The 20,030-nt window shown below is 35.6% G+C and overlaps 3 protein-coding genes and 1 pseudogene across 5 annotated transcripts; 3 read left to right on the top strand and 1 right to left on the bottom strand.

Annotated features, from left to right (window-relative positions):
• Window positions 1-426: 426 nt before the first annotated feature.
• LOC123229344 (lysine histidine transporter-like 8) lies at window positions 427-3,994 on the bottom strand. The gene is made up of 5 exons (XM_044655110.1): window positions 3,263-3,994; window positions 2,179-2,312; window positions 1,509-1,936; window positions 1,284-1,415; window positions 427-1,040 (listed from the first exon to the last, which is right to left on the bottom strand). Exons 1-5 carry the CDS (start codon window positions 3,643-3,645, stop codon window positions 555-557), a joined length of 1,563 nt encoding a protein of 520 aa, XP_044511045.1. The 5' UTR covers window positions 3,646-3,994; the 3' UTR covers window positions 427-554.
• Window positions 3,995-7,613: 3,619 nt separating this feature from the next.
• LOC123230122 (thylakoidal processing peptidase 1, chloroplastic-like) lies at window positions 7,614-10,515 on the top strand. The gene is made up of 6 exons (XM_044656247.1): window positions 7,614-8,638; window positions 8,989-9,057; window positions 9,164-9,232; window positions 9,341-9,427; window positions 9,573-9,640; window positions 9,745-10,515. Exons 1-6 carry the CDS (start codon window positions 7,940-7,942, stop codon window positions 9,863-9,865), a joined length of 1,113 nt encoding a protein of 370 aa, XP_044512182.1. The 5' UTR covers window positions 7,614-7,939; the 3' UTR covers window positions 9,866-10,515.
• Window positions 10,516-11,117: 602 nt separating this feature from the next.
• LOC123228670 lies at window positions 11,118-12,414 on the top strand (annotated as a pseudogene).
• Window positions 12,415-13,552: 1,138 nt separating this feature from the next.
• LOC123229504 (serpin-ZX-like) lies at window positions 13,553-18,524 on the top strand. Of its 3 annotated transcripts, none has more exons than XM_044655363.1 (2): window positions 13,553-13,996; window positions 14,387-15,111. In XM_044655363.1, the coding sequence occupies exons 1-2, from the start codon at window positions 13,607-13,609 to the stop codon at window positions 14,969-14,971; spliced, it is 975 nt and encodes a 324-aa protein (XP_044511298.1). In that variant the 5' UTR covers window positions 13,553-13,606; the 3' UTR covers window positions 14,972-15,111. The 3 variants fall into 3 exon arrangements, with proteins under 3 accessions (XP_044511298.1, XP_044511297.1, XP_044511296.1); XM_044655362.1 differs by lacking the exon at window positions 14,387-15,111 and adding an exon at window positions 17,519-18,524 and having other exon boundaries at window positions 13,581-13,996; XM_044655361.1 differs by lacking the exons at window positions 13,553-13,996; window positions 14,387-15,111 and adding exons at window positions 16,227-16,730; window positions 17,519-18,524.
• The last annotated feature ends 1,506 nt before the right edge of the window (window positions 18,525-20,030 follow it).

The raw sequence follows: 20,030 nt of genomic DNA on the forward strand, positions 1-20,030 counted from the left end.
GAAAATTTATCTTAATATTCCCATACAAATCTCTCTTTTTCATTCTTGAGATCTCCTTCAAGGTACTACTGGCTGAGGCCACGAATCCATCCTCAACTTTGTGGAAACAGAAGGCATTAATTGAAATTTTGAGTGGATAGCAATAGCATCCATCAGTGCCACTCACTATCAGTTCCAAGTATGAAAAACAAGTGGGAATCATGATTCATATACGATATCATTAGGAGTTCCTCCTCTGTGGAGCAATGATAACGAAACCCTTCAATGTCCGCCTGCAACAATTTCACCACCTAACTTTGATGGTTTCATTCCAGTGTGAATTTCTGCTTTTTTGAAAATTTGGTAAAATGATAATCTTTAAAATTGAGGTAGAAAGAAGCGATGATCTAAAGTTGTTTGTAACTAAACGAATCTGTGCTGCAGATATACGCCTTATTATATATATGAATATATTAAGTTTTGAATTCTCTGAAAATATCAAGATCAAAATAGGACAATCCCACCAAAAAATTTTACAGACTTTTCGTGGCCCTTCAGCTGTTTTCATCTTGTTCTTAACTGGGCTTGAAGAACTTCAATTTAAGTCCATTGTTCACTATACTCCAAATGCCTCCAATGGAGAACGCCAAGCTAAATGCGATTCCTAACCATCCCAGGATCCAATTGAAGTACCAATTAAAGCTGTACTTTGCAGGCTTCTTAATAAGAACCCACATGAAGCAAGGGTAAGCAAATGTGACTGGCAGAGTGAGTCCCCCTAATAGACCAGCGAGACTGGAGAGGAAAGGGAGTGCCACACCTATGAAGAAGTTGACAAATCCATAGAAGACCCGAAAACCTGACCTAACCCAGATAGAGCAAGGGCGGTTGGTACGGCTGGTGTAGCTTGCTTCAAAGCTGTCGAAAACAGGCATTGAGTATATCTGAAAACTACTTAAACAATTGAATACAACTAGAAGAAAAGTCATGGCAAGAAGTCCTCTTGAAATATCGTGACTGTGAAATGCGAACAAGGCACTGAGCATCCCTCCGGAAGGCATCTAAAACAAGGAAAAAAAGAATATAAATACTACAATGGAGAAGGCATAATTCTGCAATCTTCAGGCAATTTAAACAAAGCCAGTTAAATTAATTTAAAAATAAATTAGTAAGAATCATATATCCCCTCCTATTTTATCACTTGTGGGCATCTTAAATTCTGATAGGAAATTCTATAATTCTGCCTTCTATTCGATATTTTAAACAATTATGTGCAAAGGGAATTAACAGTTTTGAAAACTTACAAGATTTCCATAAGCCCAAAAGCCTCCAATGGCTACAGGAAATAGACACATAGCAATGAATACGTAGGCAACTTTGGCTCCTTTCCACATAGGCACATGAGCTGGGTGCTTAAAAGTTGATGGCATTGTTGCCTGGAAAATGTCAAGTGAAATAATGAAATGCTTCAGATAATGAAAGTAACTAATTTTGCTAGGTGCTTCAGAAATAATTAAATGCATTTATACCTGTATTTCCATAGCTAAATTGTGGCCTCTAAATGCAAAAGCTATAATTCCAAGTGCATTCATGACAGAAAAGAGTGAAGCTGCAGAGGATGGCATTGACAGGGGTTCATAAGAGATTGAGGGTGGCCTTTGTTGGCTAACAGAGAGCACCCACACCATGGTGTAGTAAGTGATGGCTGTTATAGCCCCTACTAGTGAAAGCCCTGCAATTGAATTGAGGTTTGGGAGCTGAGATAGAACAATGCATAAAGACGTGAACACAAGATACCACTCAACCGTTGTTAGAGGATTTGAGGGGCAAAGAGGACCACAAACTATCTGAAAGAATAGTTTCAATGTCTCTCCTCCTATCAAAATCAGCGCCGTTGCAGTTCCTGCTGACAAATAAACAGTTGGGAAGAGAGCAAGCCAGACACCTAGCCTTTCCCCTGCAAAATAAATAGCATATTCCATCAATTCACTTTCCTACAACACATATCAAAGCTAGAAAGAATGTCTTGGAGAGAACTCTCCCCTGAATTTGCATTTTGAATTCTATGCACAGAAATGACCAGATTCTAGAATTAGTTCATGTTATATTTTCTTCTAATCTTTTTACAACCCCTGAGATTGTCAACTACTATCTGACCATATGAGTAAAATGTAAAATTGTATGAGTATGGGTTCTCACCGAAGGCTGCTTGTGAAAGCTCCACGTATCTGTTGTACCTCTTCCCAGGAACAGCTTCATGCAACTGAACCAAAATCCACAAGGTGTAGAGTTGCCAACAGTAGGCTATTGTCAATGACAGTATACCCCAACTCCTAATGAAGCCATCGTACAAAGCAACCCAAATCAATCAAACATTTTTCCTCTTAAGCACTTCTTTTAAAAAAAGTTACACAGATGAACAGTGCATGGTTAAACAAGCAAATCGAATTAACCAAGGGAATCCTTCAAAGACAAAGTCAATGCCAACTTGTGAAAACAAAAGCTTCAATTTCAACGTTAATTTCTACAGAAGTTCAAGCAGATAAGTCTCTTTAGGTGCAGCCTTAAGGGTGGAAACAAAGAAATTTCGAACCAAGTTGGCTACTTATATGCAAATTTCCGCTAAAGGTATACAGGTTGTACAAATTAAATTAGAAAAATCCGAAAATTGATAATTTAGATCGAAATGGACCTCTGTCTTGATCTCCTATAAAGAAAAGAAAATCTTGAGTGGCACACAGAAAAAGAGATGGCAAATCTCTAGAATAATTCATCTTCTGTCAAAGCAAAAGATAAAGAAACGAAGTGACTTGCCTTAGGATGTTTCTTCGTTTAATTTAATTCAAAATAAATAGCTACTAGACCCACCACCAAATAAATGTTAGTAGTCAAATATCATGACCAGCATGTAAAGGTAAAAGGGAGAGACAAAATGTAAAATTAATTAAAGTTAAAAGATTATGTCTAATGTATATCACTGGGAACATACACTGTAAGAAGGACAATGAAATTTTGTTTTGAGATGGAAGATAATGAAGTTTCCATCTTCAAGCTTGTTAGAGAGTGAACAAGGATGACTAAAGGATATGTAGCACCATGGAAATGAGAAAGCTTAAAATTGTTAATTTGATGAATATAAGAAACACATGCAAAATTGTTAAATAGGTGAGTACTGAACAAGATAACCTACTGCCATAGCCATTGCTTCAAGAAAATATCTGACCTTGCTTTTTCTAAACAGAAGAATCAAGTGGTAAGGCTAGTAAAGAAGGAAAAGGCATACCAGCCAAGAAAAGCGAAAGCCACAGGCAGAACAAGCGCTTGAAACCCAACACCAGCATTCAAATTATGAAACGCAGCGTAGTGGGCATTTCCATTACGTGACTCAGTGATCGGTAGCCAAGCGTCTTGTGGGTTAAGCTTGGTTAAGTGACCAACCTCCTCTAAATAAGCCTTCATGTTTATCAAAACCCTCTTCATTGGAGTCCCTATGGGGCTCAAAAACCTCGGAGATATAAACGACGTCGGAGTCCATGCTGTTGAAGATTTCGCCTCTTTTGATGCTGGTCTTGGCGATCTCTGTCCTGACGGCGTTAGTATCTCCGGTGTTGAAGCACGTGGAGTGGCCGGAATGGATATCAGCTCCGTCTCTGGCCTCTCGTCCATGCTAGCTAATGGTTCACTGTGCAACTGTAACCAGTTGGTGTTTCTTCTGTGGCTGGAGAAGTGGTGGGTACGAAACGAAATAATGGAGGTTTTGGCCTCTATTTCCTGTCGCTTTTTGTTCTTTTATTGTACACTTAACTGGGCTCAGTCTGATTTATAAAACTGAAGAATTTAAGAAAATGGTGAATGACACAGTGCAACTGTAACATGAAAGTTTGCAGCTTTCTAATCAATACCGTTGATTTTGCAAGAGAGAAGAAAATGGCAGCTTTTGACGGTGGTGATAGTATGAACAGTGTTAAGCGAAATCAGCGTTGAAGTTGACTGGTCTGTCAAGATTTCGATTGATGGATAGGTCCATGAAACATTGATAGAAGCGACCCGTTATTATATATTGAGGGGAAGCGGGTGAGGTTGTACTTGTGCGAGGGAAGAAACAGGAAATTATGGTGTGGGCTTAACGTGACGTGGTGGGCCAAAGAATAATTAATAAAAGATTATAGCGTTCGATGACGAATCATTTCAAGGGGCCTACTTCTGCCTCCGGAATTTCCGTTTGTGGGTGTCAAGAGAATAATGGGCAGAGTCTCCCACGCAACTGTAGGCGCGTGCAGCTCGGAAAGAGCACCTTGAAATGGGGCCTGTTAACGTTGTTTCGTGCGCGGCGGTAACTTTGAAAAAGTGGGATAGTAGAAGTGTCAGTTTTACAGGCATAACCACGTGCCATATTCTCGCGTGGGTTGCCTCGGTGAGCTTAGAAGCTGTTGACTGTCTCGGTTAAAGCCTTCCGTTCTGGCACGCCTATGGATCATTTAGTGGATTGAGAAGACAAGACGCATACTATTATCATCCCAATTACTCCAGCGAAGTCTTTCTATTTAAAAGGGAAATGGACCACATTGACAACGTTCACCCGCCGAAAGTGAAATCGGCGATGATGTTTGGATTCCCAAATGGAAATGGGACTATGTTACTTTTAGTTATGGGCATTTTCCCCAACCTGGCCCGTTGGGCCAACTACGTCATTTGAATGTAAGTGCATAGCATCCACTTTGGGTCGGGCACACTGAGAAAGTTTATCTGCTTATAAAGGGTTGCCACTTTCTTTATGTGCAACCACTTTCATGGTCGTCATGGATGAAGAATGCAACCACAGTTCAATCCAGAGCTTATAAGAACACGATGGACAACTAGAAATATGGAAATTTCCATAGGACAACTAGTGATAACAACCCAAATCCAACACATAACAGGGGTAGTTGTCATGAAAAGTTGTCCTATGAAAAAAGACTATGGCCAAAGACTTACACAGACCCAGAATCTTATGGATGTGAAATTATGGGTTAGTATAATCCCTCAAAAAAGGGTTTAAAGATAATACAATACATCATTCTTTTAATATAGTAATAAAAAAAATTTATATATAAAAAAATATAAATTTAAAATTTTTTATAATATTTTTTAATTAAAATTTTAATTTATTTTATCCAATAATTATGAGAGGTTATCGCCTATTTAATATAATAATTCAACTAAAAAGAAAATATCCTTCCTATGAAAACAAACATAATAATGGGCTAAATCTAACACATGACCAACCTAGTCTTTTGGACATTATCCAAAAGTTTTGACGCAAAAGACTGCACAAGATGGCCACGGACTTGAATGAATTTTTTGTCTTTTTTGTATATTTAGTTGAATATAGTTGATAAAATTTCTCGGTCAAAATCACGTGCCAGGAATTATTAATTATAAAACACCCATAGAGCTAATTCAGTATATTAAAATACGCCTTTGACATTCATTTAACCAACTTCGTGGTTGAGGTATGCGCTTCCGTCACATCCTTCGTCTCCACCACCAACTATCGCTCTTTTAAGTGGTCTATTGCAAGCAAACTTCCTTATATTTCTAGTCACAATCACAAATAATAATTTCATTCTGAATTTATTTTTTTTATTTTAACAAAAAATATTTTAATAAAAATAAAAAAAGAGATAAAAACATAGATAAAAATAAAAAAAATGTCTTTATAATTAAAGATAAAAATATATATGTTTACTCTTCGCCTTTCTCTCGTCTCAGTCTTTATCTCTATTCTTATTATTTTATATTAATATTTTTGTTTAAAATATTAACATATTTTTATAATTTTAAATTATTTATTTTTTAAAATTTATTTATATTTTTATTTTATATATTAAGATAGATAATATATATGATAATTAGTACAGCTAAAAATTCTCATGTTTGAAGCTTTGAACACCTCTCATGAGATGCAAAACGATATATTTTAAATTTTCAATAAAACATAAATTAAAATTAAAAGGTGTTTTAAAATAAACTCTTTTAATAAGATTATAAGTTCATATACAAATAATTAATATAAATTTATACATAAATAATAATATATTATTATTAATTTAATAATTTTAAATTAAAAATAAAAATATATAATTATATAATAATATATTATTATTATTTATATATGTACTAACAACAAGAAAAACTTATCAATATATATTTAATTGTAAAATTTGACTTCAAATAAAACAGTATACCTAGTACACAGCGCAATTCATGAGACCCTCTATGGGGGTGGTTTTTAAATTTTCATAAAATAGCGACCCTAATGTAAAAAAATTAAAGTTTATAATGTGAACGCAATTAAAATAACTTGTAATGTCAATGGTCAACTCTATTGTCCACGTCAGTTGGGAAGTTGTGTTGTAGGAAGGCAGACAGTTTCTGGTCATACCCCTATTATTTGGTCCAAATTCCTCCTCTAATGATAAAATGACAAAATTGACATCCCCCCTCTCATTATCCTTCTTTTCAGTTAAGAATGTAAAAAGAGGAATATACCAGAGATTCTGGTAAGATAAATACTGACATGTTTTATTTGTATAAAAGGGCCTCTCTGCAACCGTCAACCTTTTTAAGCTTGTGTATAAATTTTAGGCAAGGATTATTTTTTAACAGAGTTTTAGTCTAACTCAAAAAATATATTTATAGTAAATTAAAAATTTAAATATTAATTTATAAATTAATTATCATTAAATTTTTTTTAAAAAATAAAAAAGTTATTATTTTATTAATAATATTTAAAAAATATAATATTTATTATATTTATTCTTATATTTTAAAAACTAACTATTATATTCTTTTTAAAATTTTTTAATTTTAAAAAATAATATTCTTCTTTTCCTAAATCTAGGGTTTTTTCTCTTTTCTCTCCCGACTGCCAACTTCAACCATCAGTAATGACATTTCTAACCTTCTCATTTTTTTGAAGAGATTTTCAACCTTCTCTAATGCAATTCTAAAATCGATTCCCACCCATTGAATATCGTCAAACGATTCATCTTTTGTCTAAATTGATTCAATCGAATAGTCATCAACTGGTCTAAATTATTTGACAAAAGAAGTGTCGTCCTTACCAACCGTTCTAAATTATTGTCTTTCTCAATGAAAAGATAAAGTATTGTCTAAATCGATGACTCTTTGTTTGGATAATGGACAACGCTTCTTCATTGATACAACATGTTTTTCAGGTCCAAACACTATCAATTTATTAGATTAATTAGTTGAAAAGATTTTAAAATTTTAATAGAGAAATTGTAACTTTTTAAAACTTAATTATAAGAAAAATTATTAATTTTTTAAGTTGACAGAAAAAAATTATATATATTTTTTGAATTTAATATTAAAATAATAATTTTATTTTTATTTTTAATTAAAAATTTTAATAAAAATTAATTAATAAATAGATATTAAAATTTTTAAATCGATAAAAGTGTCCTTCTAATAATACGGTAAAATTTAAGTGAGAATTAGTATTTTACCGTTATTTTATTTTATTTTAAAATATCCACGTGGCCCTCAAAATCCCTAAAAGAACTGACGGTATTTTGGTAAATTTACTATGCAAAACAAAAGCAGCCGCCGCTATATAATATGCACGTCGTCACCCTCCTCTGTTGTTGGGTCGTAGCCATTGTTTTCGCTCTGGAGTCTCTCTACCTTCTCTCTCTGCGAGAGAAGAAACAAGAAAAACCAGGGAATCCCCGTCTTCATTTGCCATAATTGAAACTTGTTTTGTTCCGTTTTATACCGGCTCTCAATTCTGCCCTAGATTTTACCCAAACCCTAAATTCAACCCTCTGGTCCCCGGTTCAGTGAATCTTCCTGTGAAAATGTTATTTATCGCTTGCTTGAGTTTCTCCGATCGAACCGTTTAATCTCCGAAAGCGCAATTAGCCTAATCCTCATCAAGCTTATCAAAATTGCTGATATGGCGTTACGTGTTACCGTCTCCTTCTCCGGCTATGTTGCCCAAAACCTAGCCCATTCCGCTTGCATTCGGCTTGGCTCCTCCACCGCCGCCGCCACTCGATCCTTCCATGAGTGTGTGTTTCGCCCTCGGATCTTCTGTCACAACCAAAAACCTGATCTGGATCCTCCCCCGAATCGTCATCTCAAAACAAACCATAGAGCTTCAGTTTATAATACAATCGCTGCTGAATTTTTGGGAAACAATTGTTCTACCAGTCCGATACTCATGGGACTGGTGTCGTTGATGAAGTCAACGGCGTGTATTTCCGGTTCTTCCGCAACAACGATGGGTGTTTTCGGTATTTCACCAGTCAAAGCCACTTCAATTATCCCCTTCCTCCAGGGATCGAAGTGGCTGCCGTGTAATGCACCGGCTCCAGAGAGTGAATACGTAGATCATGGAGGATCTAATAAAATAAGTTATCATGATAGTGGAAATGATGATGGTGTTAGATTGCAATTCAAAACCAAGGATTTTGATAAGACCGGAAGTTGGTTATCAAAGTTGCTGAATATTTGTTCGGAGGATGTCAAGGCGGCTTTTACAGCTGTTACCGTTACTCTGTTATTCAGGTCGTTTTTAGCTGAGCCCAGATCGATACCTTCCTCTTCTATGTGCCCAACTCTGGATGTTGGTGACCGCATTTTAGCTGAGAAGGTGAAGTCAATTATATTAACTTAGGATGTTATCTTTAGTATACGGAGTTGTAGATCGTTATTTGGTTTGCTAATTCATGCTGCAGCTTGGTAAAATCTATGATTTAACTATCTTGATAAGCAAGTATGTGGTGAAATTAGGCTCTTCATTTTGAGGTCGTTTGTTTACAGGATAACAAAAATTCATAGTCATAATTAATCTTATATATAACTGTACAACCCATTTAATATTTACATTACTGAGCAGTGTAGAAGTATTCAAAAGATGAGTGGAAATGTTTAACATTTACGAGGAGTTTACTGTTTTTTGGTATTGATCCTGATATGAATGTTTCTTCATTCTTCTATCAGGTCTCATACTTTTTTAGAAAGCCTGAGGTATCAGATATTGTAATTTTCAAGGCACCTCCAATCCTGCAGGTATTCTTTCAAATATTCCATTTCAAGTGCATTTTATCAGGATATCTTTAGTTTGTTCTTTCTCTACCATTTCTGGTTGTTTATTGTTCCCTTATGTTTTGTGCAGGAAATTGGTTACAGTTCTGGCGATGTATTCATAAAAAGAATAGTGGCGAAGGCTGGAGACTGTGTAGAAGTAAGTGCATATATTTGTCCATCTTATTATATTTCTTTCTTTCAGATTTTCCTTTCATATTGTCTCCTTTCTGACAGCTTATATCATGCTTTGCATTATGTGTCACAGGTTCGTGATGGACAATTGCTTGTAAATGGTGTTGCTCAAGATGAAGATTTTATTTTGGAGCCGCTTGCTTATGAAATGGACCCAATGGTAATTACCCAATTCTTTTTCTCCTTTTCTTGATTTATTTTGAAATCTTCTCTTCTGTTAGCTACTTTGATTCTTAACAAGCTGCTCAACATTTATAAGTTGGCTTACAAAGTCTTACGTTTTGTTCTGTTTGATCCTCTTTAAGGTTGTGCCCGAAGGCTATGTTTTTGTGCTGGGTGACAATCGAAACAACAGTTTTGATTCTCATAACTGGTGAGTCCAGAATTTGAGTATCACCAATGTAATTTACTTTGCAATTCCATTTTTCTTTTGGTCTGATTTTTCCTGCCAAACATTGACGAGGTTCTGTATTTCAGGGGTCCGCTTCCAGTTGAAAACATTGTTGGCAGATCAGTATTTCGGTATTGGCCACCTTCCAGAGTGTCTGAAACCATAAATGATGACAGTGCAAATGTGACTGCTGTGGCAGTCTCATGACATAACTGCTTCCTGTTTCTAGAGAAGATATTATATAACTATTTTTTTCACCGGGATGACAGTTTCTATAATTATATTGTCATATACGAGTAACCCTTAATATTTTCCTTTTTGAATCATTTTCTGTCTTGGAAATAGTTTCAATGGAACATCTGTTAAATCCTTGTGTAATTCTGTTGATGGCCCGACCATGGCCGATGACACATTCTTTTTGTAATCACATAATCAGACTTGCTTCGACAAGCCAAAAAAAAAAAAAAAAAAGACATTTAACATCTGTTGTTTTGTACAATTTCATAATTTGCAGCAATCAACATGTCTCCTTCCTACTTGTTCTTCCATGAGTGAAGATCTGCTGCCGGAATCAAGACTAAACGCCGTTGGAATCTCTCTCCAGTCGCCAGAATCTGCCCTCTGCAACGTTCTATCTCTCTTTTAGCAAATTTGAACAAGAACTATTGTATAATTATGGGATATGATATCCGAAATTGTGATAATGTCTTATTTAAAGCACGGGCATGCACGCATTATCGTGCGCCACTTCAAGTTTTTATAAGAGTGTGTATCTTTTATGTACAATTGTTGATCGATTTAAAAACTCGATTTTTATACTTCATTGATATAAAAGGAGATTATGTTTGTAGCTCGCATAAAGGTCACATTTTATAGAATTTTGTACTTTAAAAAGGTTAAGATAGTTGATAAATTGGTCATTCTACCTAACCAACACGGAATGAGTATTCCGACATTTGGAATGACCATTCAACCTCTCTTTTCCCTTAGACTTTGGCTCAAATTCAACATTCCACCTATCACACCTATCATATTTAGTTACATCAATAATAGTATGAAAATTTTTAAATTAATCTCCGTATGCATCTATAATTATTAAAATTATTAGAGGAGAATTTAAGTCAAATTTAAATCGAGTTATCAAAATAAAACTTCACTTTGAATCAAATCGATACATATTCAAATCAAATTAATTTAATTCGGGTCCATCTCTATCAAGAAGGACCTCACATTCATTTTGATCTCGGCCACGGCTGATTTGGTAACAATGACAGAGACCTTGCCTCATCCACAGGATAATAACAAAAATATCCACATTACAATGAAATGACCTTCTGAGGCCCAAAATGATTAGGCCCAATTCTTACTTTAATTCCTAAGCAAACCTTAACGAGGCAACCGTAACTTATTCAAATGGAGATGTCTTCAATTTATTCTCTAACAAACTCTAAGCAAAACAATGGACATTCGGGAGTGTACCAGCAAACAAACCGGTTTAGCTTTCTCCCTCACCAAACTCCTCCTCTCAACTGAAGCCAAAGACTCTAACCTTGTCTTCTCACCGTTATCCATCAACGTGTTGCTCAGCCTGATCGCAGCCGGATGAATGGGTTCTACTCTCCACCAACGCCTCTCATTCCTTAATTCCAAATCTAAAGATCAACTTAACTCTTTCCCTTCGGAGCTGGTCGACGTTGTTTTCGCCAATGGGGGTTCTTATGGCGGGCCTTCCTTAAACATCGCTAACGGTGTTTGGATTGATAAGTCACTCTCCTTGAAAGACTCTTTCAAACAGGTTGTGGATAATGTCTACAAGGCTAAGTTTAATCAAGTTGGTTTTCAAACCAAGGTAATTTTTTATTTATTTCAATAAAAAAGAAACAGTCTCCTTTTCAACTTTTGTTAGTTTGTTTTACGACAATTATGGTTTGTATTGTTGTTGATGACATCTTTGAAGGCTGCTGAAGTAACTAGACAAGTAAACTTGTGGGCCGAAAAGGAGACCTGAGGCCTCATCAAAGAGGTACTTCCTCCTGTCTCTGTAGGTAGTACGAGCAGGCTTATTCTTGCAAATGCTTTGTACTTTAAAGGGGCTTGGAATACACATTTTGATTCATCAAAAACAAAGGTCTATGACTTTCACCTTCTAAATGAAGACTCAGTTCATGTGCCCTTCATGACTAGCACGGAGGATCAGGTTGTCGAGCGCTTTGATGGCTTCAACGTTCTAGGGCTTCTTTATAAACAAGTTGGGGATAAGCGCCATTTCTCCATGTACTTCTCCCCCCAAGATGAAAAAGATGGGCTGCCAGCTTTGGTAGAGAAGTTGGCTTCTGATTCTGGGTTCTTAGACCGCAACCTTCCATATCGAAAAGTAGAAGTTGGTGATTTCAGAATTCCAAAGTAAAGATTTCCTTTGGGGTTGAAGCTTCCAAACTTCTTGAGGGATTAGGACTCGTGTTACATTTCTCTGCTAGTGAAGGTTTGACAGAGATGGTGGATTCCCCTGTGGACGAGGACCTACATGTTACAGGAATATTTCATAAGTCCCTCATTGAAGTTAATGAAGAAGGGACAGAAGCTGCAGCTGTTTCTGCTTGTGATTTAAGTTGCGTGACGTCTGATGACTTTTTTGATATAATAGATTTTGTGGCTGATCCCCCTTTCTTGTACATGATCAGAGAAGACACGACTGGAATGGCGATGTTCATTGGACATGTTCTCAATCCTTTGACAGGTTGATTAATGCTGGAATGAGTAAGTAGATTATGCTTACTCGTTAGAACAGAAATAATGACTCAAAAGTGGCTATGTTGCACAGTGCCATTCGTTGCATGCAAATGCAATGTTCTAAAAAAGATAGTGCAGCAAGTTCATAAATTTAGATGTTGTTTAGTTCATTAAGATCATTATAATATTTGCTTGGAACCTAGTTTCGTGCACAATTTAGGATGTAATCAAATTGAGTAATGTTTGGTTCGAGCTTGACCCTATTATCTTAAGGTAGAGTTTGAATTCTAAGATTGTTGATATGAGTAAATCTCTTATCAAACTTAAATGGAAACAAAACTAATTACTTTATGCCAGTTTAAGCATATATATCATGGTCAACAACATAATTTTTGTTTATAACTGAGATACTCACTTGTATTTGTTGGATGGATAAACTCATAATACAGTGATTAGACCTATAACCATTGCATCAGGTAAATTAAAATTTCACAACTTATATCTTTATCTTAAAAATTTTAATATTTTATCAATTTTGTTAACCCTTAAAATCAATTTCATTTAATTTTATTTTGAGCTTGATAAAAATTAGCTTTTAATTCTTGTATTCTTGTACTACACTGTTATAACTCAAATTCAACTGAAATGTTAGAAGAATATTTTACAAGATATTGCGATAACCATTGGGGGAGGTTGACCCTGTAAAATTTGAAATAGAGTCATGCTTGTTGATCTATGAAAATCAATTTTATACCAAAATTTTGCCTATGGTAAAAATTTGAACCATTGTTTAGGTTGATCCATCACGTAACAACACAAATACAATCCTAAGATGGGATTTATACTTTTTGTTTATCTATTTGTCTCATGGTGACAGCCATTACTCATAAATATTGTGGCCTCCAACAATTTGAGCAATTCCTTCCAAAGGGAGTTGATGATAACTAGAGTTGTTTTAACTTGATTTGGTTTATATCACTCTGGTATAAAACGTCAATTTGAGTGTTTAAAAAAAATTATGATAAATTAAATTATTGGGCTAATTAAAAAATAAATAAATTATATGCCCAATTCTCTGCGTAATTCCTAAGCTACCCTTTTTGCGGCCAGACGCGGCAACTGTCCATTTGACTTCTATGTCTACGCGGCTATCTTAACAAATTAAAGGAGATCTGCCTGATGGCTCCGTTCCATTTCTGACGAACTCACGGCAAAACTATGGACATTCGAGAGTTCATCAACAAACAAACCGGTGTGGCTTTCTCCCTCACCAAGCACCTCTTCTCAACTGAAGCCAAAGACTCCAACCTTGTCTTCTCACCGTTATCCATCAACGTGGTGCTCAGCCTGATCGCAGCTGGATGCAAGGGTCTCACTCTGGACCAACTACTCTCATTCCTTAAAGCCAATTCCAACGATCAACTTAACTCTTTCTCCCCCGAACTGCTCGCCGCTGTTTTCGCCAATGGGAGTTCTTCCGGCGGCCCTTCCTTGGCCTTCGCTAACGGTGTTTGGATCGATAAGTCACTCTCTTTGAAGGAGTCTTTCAAACAGATTGCGGATAATGTCTACAAGGCTGCGTCTAGTCAAGCTGATTTTCAAACCAAGGTAATTCAGTTAGCTCAATTGTTGACGTTGGAGTAGTGCCACTAGCTTTCAATAGATATAGTTAATATCCAAATGCTATAAATCAAACAATGGGCAAGATAAGTTGTTGATTTTACAGAGCCTTATATGATTTACTGCTTATATATGAATAAGAAAGAATGATCAATACAATGCTTAGCTAAAAGTGATCGATTGTCGGGCTTTGGCCTATGACGAATTATGCTTTCAATTGATTTTTTTATCTACTTAAACGATAACACTGAACTAGAAATCAGGATAGTTTACTCTTGACACTCGATTGTAAATAATTAACGCAAAACTCATTTCAAACTTTTGCTGCTTATTTCGTGACACTCATGTTTTGTGTTGTTGTTGATGGCATGCTTGAAAGCTGTTGAAGTAATTAAAAAAGTAAATTTGTGGGCTGAACAGGAGACCAACGGCCTCATTAAAGGGGTACTTCCTCCTGGCTCTGTTGGTAGAAGGAGCAGGCTTATCTTTGCCAATGCTTTATATTTTAAAGGAGCTTGGAATGAACATTTTGACTCATCAAAAACAAAGGACTATGACTTTCACCTTCTAAATGGAAACTCAGTTCATGTGCCCTTTATGACTAGCAAGAAGAAGCAGTTTGTCGAGGCCTTTGATGGTTTCAAGGCTCTAAGGCTTTCTTATCAGCAAGGTGGAGATAAGCGCCATTTCTCCATGTACTTCTTTCTTCCAGATGCAAAAGATGGGCTGCCAGCTTTGGTAGAGAAGTTGGCTTCTGATTCCGGGTTCTTAGACCGCTACCTTCCACGTCAAATACTAGAAGTTGGTGATTTCAGAATTCCAAGGTTTAAGATTTCCTTTGGGTTTGAAGCTTCCAAAGTTCTTAAGGGATTAGGACTTGTGTTGCCTTTCTCTGGTAGTGAAGGTTTGACAGAGATGGTGGATTCCCCAGTGGGTCAGGACCTGTATGTCTCAAGCATATAACAGAAGGCCTTCATTGAAGTTAAGGAAGAAGGGACAGAAGCTGCAGCTGCTTCTGCTGCTGTAGTAACACTCATGTCACTGCCTCGTTTTGATAAGATAGATTTGGTGGCTGACCACCCATTCTTGTTCATGATAAGAGAAGACATGACTGGAATGGTGATTTTCATTGGCCATATTCTCAATCCTTTGACAGGTTGATTGATGCTGGAAATGTACAACTGGATTACATTTTCTAGCTAAAAATGCTAACGTTTGTGTGGGGCTCCAAAACTCGGTTTCAATTTCAAGGATTAGTAAAATTAATAAAACATTACAATTTTTAAAGAGAAGGTCTATATTTGAGTCTCTATCACTCTTGTGTAAACTTGATTTAAATTGCTTATAAAAAAAAAATACTTGGCTTCAGTTGTGTCAGCATTTTTATGTTTATGTTGCTTGTTTACTTCTTACTGCCATGGGTAAATGTTAACCTTAACGAAATAGCACTGGATTGAGGAATATTGGCTGTATATGCAGTTGAAAATTACCTTGGACTGGCAAGTAAGTTTCAGACGCGATTGAGTTCATGTTTTGTCGGTTTTGAAAATCTGTATTGTTCTAAAGCTTTATATTATATGATTTATAATTCCAATAATACTATTTGCGTGAATATTTAATTAGGTTATTTTAAAATGAAAAAAATAATTAATTATCTAATAATATGTTATTATATTATATAATAATATATTATATATATACTTATTTTGTTTATATAAAATATATATACATTATTTTATTAAAACTCGTAATATTAAAGGTGGAAATGAAAATAGGAGGCTTAGGTCTAGCCTTGCATACATAACCGGTCCGACCTGTTAATTTCTTTTAAAAAATATTTTTTAATTAAAAATGTTTTTTAAAAGTTGTCAACAGTAATAAACCTGCTGTCACGGCCCGGCCTGGTTTTTGTTACAATGACAGACTGAGTTCTTTTGTGTCAGACTTTTTTTCGGGGTTTCGGGCCAGCTTGGCCCAATTGACCCGCCAGATAGAACACATAAAGAACTGAAATTCATATAAGTTGTAGTTCCTGCCTAACCCAGTGCTTCGGGTTAGACCCATACCACAAGAGAATAACAACAAAATCCATTAAAAGGAAATGACCTTCTTGGACCCAAAATGATAGAAGCCCGATTCTCAGCTTAATTCCTAAGCATAGTTTGATGCGGCCCCACGCGGAAACGGTCCATCTGACTTCTTTGTCCACCCGGCGTCAAAAAGAACGATTAACAAATTCTACGCAGCAAGTCTTGTTTTCCTTCTCAAGCGTTAACAAATTAAAAGAAAACTGTCGGTTCCGTTCCATTTCTGACGAACTCACAGTAAAACTATGGACATCCGAGAGTTCATCAGCAAACAAACCGGTGTAGCTTTCTCCCTCACCAAGCACCTTTTCTCAACTGAAGCCAAAGACTCCAACCTTGTCTTCTCACCGTTATCCATCCACGTGGTGCTCAGCTTGATTGCAGCTGGATCCAAGGGTCACACTCTTGACCAACTCCTCTCATTCCTTAATTCCAAATCTAACGATCAACTTAACTCTTTCTCTTCCGAACTGGTCGCTGTTGTTTTCGCCGATGGGAGTTCTTCCGGCGGCCCTTCCTTGGCCTTCGCTAACGGTGTTTGGATCGATAAGTCACTCTCTTTCAAGGATTCTTTCAAAGAGGTTGTGGATAATGTCTACAAGGCTGCGTCTAATCAAGTTGATTTTCAAACCAAGGTAATTTATTATGTTTTCAATAAAAAGAACACAGTATTCAGTTAGCTCAGTTACTGACGTTGGAGTAGTGCCACTTGCTTTCAATCGATTTAGTTAATATCTTAATGCTAAAAATTAAACAATGGGCAAGACATGTTGTTAATTTTACGGTGACTCTTATGATTTGTAGCTGATATTTGAATTGGAAAGAATGATCAGTACAAAGCTTAGCTGAAATTAGTCAATTGTCGGTATTGTTATTCAATTGATTTTTTGATCCACTTAAAGGATGATACTGAACTAGGACTCAGCAAAGTTTACCCTTGACACTCGGTTGGTATTGTTACTTATAATTGAAAGAATATTCGGTACAATGCTTAGCAATTGTTAGAATACAACTATTTTCGGTGTTGTTTGCTGGTGAGATAACAATTGCCTCCGTGTGTTTTATGCTCGATGAATCGGGTTCCTTTGATCTTCATGCATTCCTGAATGTGTCGTATAACTACCATACAGTTGTACTTTTGTTATTTCTATTGAAGAAATTACGGAGTTTGTATTAATAATTAAAAGAATAGAAAGTTGCAAATTGGACTTTTGTGCTACTATGAGAACTAAACCCTAAGGATGAGTTACCAACCTGTACAGCGACAATTCAAACCCATGTCTACATCCTCAATTAAAGCAACCCTTTACTTCTACAGAAAACTTTCTGTTTGTAAACAATCAATGAAAAACTCCTTTACAACTTTTGCTAGTTAGTTTCATGACAATCACGTTTTGTACTGATGTTGATGGTATCTTTGAAGGCTGCTGAAGTAACTAAAGAAGTAAATTTGTGGGCTGAAAAGGAGACCAATGGCCTCATTAAAGAGGTACTTCCTCCTGGCTCTGTTGATAGTACGAGCAGGCTTATCTTTGCAAATGCGTTATACTTTAAAGGAGCTTGGAATGAACATTTCGATTCTTCAAAAACAAAGGACCATGACTTTCACCTTCTAAATGGAAACTCAGTTCATGTGCCCTTCATGACTAGCAAGAAGAAGCAGTTTGTCGAGGCCTTTGATGGTTTCAAAGTTCTGGGGCTTCCTTATAAACAAGGTGGAGATAAGCGCCGTTTCTCCATGTACTTCTTTCTTCCAGATGCAAAAGATGGGCTGCCAGCTTTGGTAGAGAAAGCGGCTTCTGATTCTGGATTCTTAGACCGCTACCTACCACATCAAAAAGTAGAAGTTGGTGATTTCAGAATTCCAAGGTTTAAGATTTCCTTTGGGTTTGAAGCTTCCAAAGTTCTTAAGGGATTAGGACTTGTGTTGCCTTTCTCTGGTAGTGAAGGTTTCCCAGAGATGGTGGATTCCCCAGTGGGTCAGGACCTATATGTCTCAAGCATATACCAGAAGGCCTTCATTGAAGTTAATGAAGAAGGGACAGAAGCTGCAGCTGCTTCTGCTGCTATAGTAACACTTAGGTCAGTGGCTCGTTTTGATAAGATAGATTTTGTGGCTGATCACCCATTCTTGTTCATGATCAGAGAAGACATGACAGGAATGGTGATGTTCATTGGCCAAATTCTCGATCCTTTGACAGCTTGATTGATGCTGGAAATGCAAGTAGATTACGTTTTCGTTTGATGTGGGGTTCTCAAACTTTGGCTTCAGTTGTGTTAGCTGTGTTATGTATGTGTTGCTTGTTTACTTTTTAATGCCATATGTAAATGCTAACCTCATCGGAATTTCTCTTGATTGAGGAAAAATGCTTGTTTATGTAATTAAGAATGACCTTATGTGGGATCCGGAAGTAAGTTGTTTGTCTATATTCCTAATTTGCAAGGAAGCACTGGGAAAATTTTCTAAACACAAAAAAAATCACATCACTCAATCATATGTTATTATATTAAAATATATGAATAAGTTAATAAGAAATGTTGGTATATGTAATTTATGTATAGTTTTATTCTTGGTTTAGATTTGTGTATGGTTCTATTCTTACTTGTTTTAGAAGGTGCATTAGTTCCAAGTTTCATCCACACATACTCATTGTTATTCGTATCACATATAATTCAGAAGAAAAATATAAAGTGTTGTGCCTAATGCCTAAATAACGGCATTCAAGAGATAACGGCTCTGTGTGAGCACTTGTGGTTTCATGCCCATACAAGTCCACATGGGAACTCTGAAGCAAAGACATTATCTTGAGTTGAGTTACCATTTAAAACTCCTTGAAGTACGCACAATGGCCCCCCTCACAGCTTGGTCTTCACGTGGCTGGCGCGAAATTTTTAATGTTTTAGATTGATTGAGACGATGCACAGCTTGTATTGCCACAGCTACCACCTTTTTTGCTATCGATATTTTAAATTTTAAATGTTTTAGATTCTCAGTTCAGCTTTATTGCAATGGAAGTTGGGATGTAATTGATGGGAGTGGATGCCAATCGAACCAAGTTCGAATGTATCTTGATTTGAATAAAAAATAAATATATAATTTAAATTTAGTTTGAATTTATTGGGTTAATATTAAAGATAATTTAAATAAAAAATTATTCAATTCGATTTAATTTGAGTTCAGTTTAAATTATTTATTTAAATTTTTATCTCTAATACATTATTAATTAACAAAACGATATCATATTATCCAAATAATAAAGTAAAACTATATATTTAAATAATAAATTTAACTAAATCAAATCACTAATTTAAATCACTAATTTAAATTATAAATTTAAGTTTAATCAAATCATAAATTTGAATAATCTATTCAAATTAAATTCAAACTAAACCAAATTAAATAACTTCTAATTTAAGTACAATTCAATTTTTAAAAAAAGTTAAATCTTTTAGTTTCAATTTAAATTAAACAAAATTGAGTCAAATTACATCAAACCAAATTGATTTTCAATACCAAACTAAATCAGTTTGTGTTCAAATCTAATTATTGATACTAATAATTGTCACTAATAATTTATTGTTATGAAACAGAGTTAAGAGGGTCGGTTGAGTGCCTTATCTATTAGTCGGTGATTGATTAGAGGTCTAGTTAATTACAGTAACACTTGAAATAATTGAGCATTTTGATTTAATTTTGCCTAATTGTCCGGGGATGGCGTCCCCGTGTGTTTGAAGGAAACTATAATTGAATCATGTAAGAATTATGGTTTGTTCACTGTTTTACGGAAAAAGGATACGTTGGATGATGCTGATGGGTCAAATACGAATCGATTGTGGTCATAGAAAGATGGTTATGATAATGGAGGAAAAGAAAATGTATAGTTTAAAAAAAATGGCAAAAAAGTAATATAGTGAACGTTGAATGTTAAAATGGG

Source organism: Mangifera indica, chromosome 11 (genome assembly GCF_011075055.1).
Source record: "Mangifera indica cultivar Alphonso chromosome 11, CATAS_Mindica_2.1, whole genome shotgun sequence".
NCBI classification, from domain to species: domain Eukaryota; kingdom Viridiplantae; phylum Streptophyta; class Magnoliopsida; order Sapindales; family Anacardiaceae; genus Mangifera; species Mangifera indica.

Bases quoted from the DNA above. Each gene is read 5' to 3' on its own strand.
- LOC123229504 (XM_044655362.1), top strand. From the start codon at position 13,607: ATGGACATTCGAGAGTTCATCAACAAACAAACCGGTGTGGCTTTCTCC. The intron at 13,997-17,518 runs GTAATTCAGTTA...GTATCTTTGAAG, and splicing joins AAGCTGATTTTCAAACCAAG to GCTGCTGAAGTAACTAAAGA.
- LOC123230122 (XM_044656247.1), top strand. From the start codon at position 7,940: ATGGCGTTACGTGTTACCGTCTCCTTCTCCGGCTATGTTGCCCAAAAC. The intron at 9,058-9,163 runs GTATTCTTTCAA...TGTTTTGTGCAG, and splicing joins AGGCACCTCCAATCCTGCAG to GAAATTGGTTACAGTTCTGG. The intron at 9,428-9,572 runs GTAATTACCCAA...ATCCTCTTTAAG, and splicing joins CTTATGAAATGGACCCAATG to GTTGTGCCCGAAGGCTATGT.
- LOC123229344 (XM_044655110.1), bottom strand. From the start codon at position 3,645: ATGGACGAGAGGCCAGAGACGGAGCTGATATCCATTCCGGCCACTCCA. The intron at 1,937-2,178 runs GTGAGAACCCAT...TTTATTTTGCAG, and splicing joins GCTTTCACAAGCAGCCTTCG to GGGAAAGGCTAGGTGTCTGG. The intron at 1,416-1,508 runs GTATAAATGCAT...GACATTTTCCAG, and splicing joins ATTTAGCTATGGAAATACAG to GCAACAATGCCATCAACTTT.